The sequence below is a fragment of the Mus pahari genome, chromosome 14 (genome assembly GCF_900095145.1).
Source record: "Mus pahari chromosome 14, PAHARI_EIJ_v1.1, whole genome shotgun sequence".
In the NCBI taxonomy this organism is placed as follows: Eukaryota; Metazoa; Chordata; class Mammalia; order Rodentia; family Muridae; genus Mus; species Mus pahari.
In genome coordinates this window covers 26,355,691-26,360,675 of record NC_034603.1, presented here as the reverse complement: position 1 = coordinate 26,360,675, position 4,985 = coordinate 26,355,691, and the positions used below count along the sequence as shown (strand labels likewise).

At 50.1% G+C, this 4,985-nt stretch overlaps 1 protein-coding gene across 1 annotated transcript in view; it reads left to right on the top strand.

Moving 5' to 3' along the window:
* Nucleotides 1–2,776, top strand: part of LOC110331310 — a 7,154-nt gene extending 4,378 nt beyond the window's left edge. Inside the window, exons 3-4 of the mRNA XM_021211795.1 lie at nucleotides 1,816–1,992; nucleotides 2,526–2,776. Of these exons, the coding sequence (XP_021067454.1) occupies nucleotides 1,816–1,992; nucleotides 2,526–2,719 (371 nt within the window). The 3' untranslated portion in view covers nucleotides 2,720–2,776. The remainder of the gene's footprint in view (nucleotides 1–1,815; nucleotides 1,993–2,525) is intronic.
* The last annotated feature ends 2,209 nt before the right edge of the window (nucleotides 2,777–4,985 follow it).

The window sequence follows — 4,985 nt, the reverse complement described above, 5'->3', positions numbered from 1 at the left end:
CTTTGATTTTGGGGCGGTACTCAGAACAGAACAAGAAGAAGGCTGAAGGAGGCCTCTTGGGTGCATTGGACTTCCTGAACTTCTTTTTGGTCTCCCCTTTGGGGGGGGGGTGTAGGTTTTCATTTCTCTTTCATAACGAGCCTTGTCAGCCTTTGCCATATCTTCAAATTTCCCCTTTTCTTTAGCAGACATGGTCTTCCACCTCTCTGAGCACTTCTTGGAGAACTCTGAGAAGTTGACAGAAGCATCCGGGTGCTTCTTCATGTGCTCCTCCCGGCAGGTTTGCACAAAGAATGCATATGAGGACATTTTGCCTCTTGGCTTCTTAGGATCTCCTTTGCCCATGTTTAGTTGATTTTCCTCCGAGAGGCACAGAGTCGCCCATTGCCCGTCTGGCTCACACTTGCCCCCGGAGCTGTCTCTATGGAGCTCAATGTACTGCGGTGCCTGTGAGAGCGGGAGCCAGACACAGCCTCCTCACTCTCTCCGCTCTGTAACATTACTCTCCAGCCAGAGTGCCTCCTATTGGCTCCTGTATTTCTTTAAGGGAGTTATTTGTGTCCTTCTTGAAGTCCTGTATAACCATCATGAGAAGTGATTTTAGATCTGAATCTTGCTTTTTCAGTGTGATGTTGTATCCAGGACTTGCTATGGGGGGAGAATGGGGTTCTGATGATGTCAAGTAACCTTGGTTTCTGTTGCTTATGTTCTTACACTGGCCTCCCACCATCTGATTATCTCTAGTACTGCCTGCCCTCACTATATCTGACTGGAGCCTGTCCTTCCTGTGATCCTGGTCGTGTCATAACTCCTCAGAGTTCAGCTGTCTCTGTGATCCTGTGATTCTGTCATCCTGTAATCCTGAGATTCTGGGTGTGTCAGAGCTCCTGGAAGTCAAGCTGCCCCTGGGACCCAGAGATCCTGGTGTGGCCAAGCTCCTGGAATCCTGGGATCTTGTGGTCCTAGGCATGTTAGAGTACCTGGGAGTGGAGCTTCTTCTGGGTGTTGTGGGACTGGTTGTGGAGTTAGTGCCCAGGGTCTGCTCAGGGCACCTCTGATCCTATGATCCTGGGCATGTTAGAGCACCTGGAAGTGGATCTTCCTCTGAATGTTGTGGGACTGGCTGAGAAGTTTGCTCCCAAGGTCTGCTCAGGGCACCAGCCCAGACAGGAAGCACCTGTGCCACTAGTCGGGTGGAGTTCCTGAGTGCCTGGGTACCACTGATCCCAGTGACTTCTTGTTGCCTCCTTTCAGCCTTGAAGCAGGCTGTTTCAGACCTGCCCATTCCTCCATGAGCTGTATGGCCAGTCCTCATTCTTCCTAAACATGAAATCCCAGAACTCTTGGTACCCAAGCTCAGTCAAGAGGTGGTGTGAAGGCTCCAGTGGGCACATTCTCATGGTTTTCTTGCCTCAGCTCGTGGGGCCACAGAGCCATGGAGAGGTAGAGCTCCCAAGGAAGGCGGCTAAGAGCACTTCTGCAGACAGCCCTGGCTCTCCCTCTCTCCTTACGCTTCCTTCACCGTCTCAGCTTTTCCATCCCTAGCTCCTATCACTCTCTGCTCTGCCAAGGACCGCTCTCTCTCCAGAGTGGCCAAGCCCTGTCCTAACCCATGACCACCATGGAGACACATGATGGACACACAGATTTGCTGCCTCATGACTGAGGATGGCAAGGTCAGAGTAGAGGGGAGGCCAAGTGGGAAGGACCACTCCAAGAAGCTGTGGCTCTTTGCATATGCGTTTCTCTCACCTGTGACCAGTGGCCAGCCAGTTTTCTGTCTTGTCTTGTTCCCCCTAACCCTCCCCACAACAGACCCCTGGGAAATTACGCTGAACGAGCTAGAGGAGAAGGAAGTGGATAAATTCAACTCCAGCGGTCTGAAGTGTCCCACATGCTTCGCCGTGAAGGGGAGAGCGTGCAGTCCAGAGCTCAAGTGGTGCTCCATGAACAAGATAAAGTGTGTGGAGCTCTCCGGCATCATAAACACAGGTGCTTGAGAGAATGGACCCAAAAGCACGTTGAAAGGCATAGAGCATAGTCACGAATGATAACTCCGGTGGCTGTTACTGTGGTAATAGACAGCTCAAGCCAAGAGTGAGAGGTAATGTCTTCATGATCCTAAAACATGTGCCTGGCTGCAGCACAAGTCTGCACAGCTCCAAGCAGCAGCACAAGATTCTCCCAGCACAGCGCGGGTGTCTGCACACCACTACCACACAGTGTCAATCAGAGCTAGCAGATTACTGCGGGATAGCAAGGGTTCGGTCCACTGATGTATAGAAGACATACCAGTACTTGATTGACATGGCTTGGGGAAATTTAGGGATTGGAAGACCCTGTCCTAGGAGAAAAACATCCCAACCCCCTGCCTGCCTTAAGCCTAGAGATCAATATATCTGAGACCCGTGAGAAGGCAGCTGGTCTGCCTCCATCTGTGGACCAGACTGTGTGGGTCAAAGTGGGACCTAAGGCCAGGGAGGGAAGTGTCACATGTGTTTCCCATCCCCACCCCACCCCCGCAGGTGTCAACAACATCCCCATTCAGCTGATGAAATGCATAACCATAGACCAATGCAAAGACACAGCGACGGCTTATATGGGTTTTACCATCAGTAACAAAAGTGAAATCTGTAAGTCAGCCGTCAGAAACCGGGCCAGAGTCAGACCCCCGACCCCCATCTTCTTTGTTCTCTTCCTGAAGAAACTGCTTCACTGAGCAGCTGCAGAGGCTCAGCCACCATCACCGAAGTATTAAAGTTGCAGGTTTTGTTTGTTTATGGCATTGATTGTCAATTTCGATACAAGAATATCCAGTTATCTACTTAGGGGCTCCACAGACGTTAGTATGTACCCAGCCACACAGGGAATGGAACAGAGCCTTGATGTGACTTCCTGGGGAGTGAGGAATGAGCAAGCATCTGTTCGTTCACTGAAAATGGGTCACGGGTGGCAAACCAAAGGATTGATTCTGCCCACACCTAGTTTAGTAAATCAGTGAGTTTTGGGTGTTGCTTATGGAGCATGGGGGTATCAGCAGCGGCGTTACTACCTCCAGCAAGTCAACCTCCCACCTGGATAGCAGCTCAGAGAAGCTGCATCCCGAGAGCTCTCTGCACAGCTGGCTAATGGCCCCACCAGTCTCCCCATCCCCGGAAGCTGCAAAGCCTGGAGGGGCCTTGTGGAATCTTGTAACTTTGTGAGTTCCCCGAGTCTAATGAGCCTCCTTCCTCCCTTCCTAGGAAAATGTTTTAGGGTATCGATGGGGAGTGACCATCAGAAAATTCATACTTCCAATGGCCTTAGGTACTGACACATCCCTCAGTAGCAAAATTGCAGTTATGAGGTAGCAACGAAAATAAATTTATGGTTGGGGGTTCCTAAGACTTTGAGAAATATGTGTTTTCTGATGGTCATAGGTCAAAAACCACTTTAGAGGAAACAGTGAAGGGGGGGAGCTGGGTCTTTATGGTTTTTGAGCATTCAGGACAGATTAGATTTAATCACAATATGATTAGAAGTCTGTGTAAGAAGTATGAATGAACAGGGCTCTGCCCACCAGCCCTGGATCCGGCTTAGACACGCAGTAGAGGTGGGAAATTGTGGCTATGACTAGGGAAAGGCTGAGCTAAGCTAGTGGGTAAAGTTGAGGTCCGTGCTATGTCACATGGGAGCGGTTGAGACACAGAGATGAAGATGGGAAGAGACTGCGACACCGTGTCTGAGGTTCCTAGCAGGGCTGGGCAAAGAGAAGGCGAGCAAACACACACTTAGTGTTTAACAGGCCATGGAGGTGACGCCCAGCGCTCACTCGAACAGTGGACTCCCTGAGCTGAGCGTGGTACTGATGTGCAGTGGAGAGCGGTCAGCTGTCCTTCAGTTCACTGGAGAGAGAGCCTGACAGAAGTCTCTGGATAATGGGGTCTCTTCAGATCTCCTTTTCTGATCATTAAAAAAATGAACCCACCAACTCTCCACACTCCTGCTTCTCTCAACCCGCCAACTCTCGGGCCCTGCCGGGCCACAGGGCTCCAGCCAGGTGAACTCAACCCATCGGTCTCTGCCCGCCAACTCTCTGGCAGGGGCCTCCGAGTTCCTCTCGCTACCACACAACACCCCACGCACCCCACAGTCAACCATCTCAACACCTAATTACCTGGTAGAATAAAAACTCTTAAAGCTTATGATTATGGTTAACCAATCAGATTTTATGTATCAATAAAATCACAGTTTACAAGATGCCAATACAATAATTTCAGAGCCAATTGATAATGATAAAAGCTTTATCCCAATTACTCTAACCTTAACGAAATAATCACGTTGGCCTCCATTCTCCTTCCTCTCTCTCACCTGAGACACTCTCTTGTCTCTGCCGCTCTTAGCTCCGCCTCCCTCTTCCCTGTCCAATCACAGGCCTCCTCTGCACTAATTTAATTGGACAGGGAAATCCTGCAACAAGGGAACCTGACGCTAGACAACTCATCCCGGGCTGAGTACGAGAAACTCAGGACAGATTGCTCTGAAGCAAGCTTTGCCGCACCATCATCTCTCTCTTTGAAGTCTGCTTGTTTTCATCACACACAGCCCCAACCTATGTGAGTCTTCTTGTCAGCTGCTTTGGTCTTTTTTTTTAAAAACATGAGAACATGATCTTGCTAAATAATAGAATTTATATTAAAGGTGAAGCTTTCCAGAAGACAAATCAATAATAATGACTTTACACGTTTTTCTAAAATCTTATGTGTGGTGTGACTGCAGTGTCCTAGAAGACAACAAGAGGGCATTGGATCCCTGCAGCTGGAGGTGGATCCCTGCAGCTGGCATTAGATCCCTGCAGCTGGCTTTGGATTCCTGCAGCTAGAGGTGGGTCCCTGCAGCTGGCATTGGATTCCTGCAGCTGGAGTTGGGTCCCTGCAGCTGGAGGTGGATGCCTGCAGCTGGCGTAGGATCCCTGCAGCTGGCGTTGGATCCATGCAGCTGGAGGT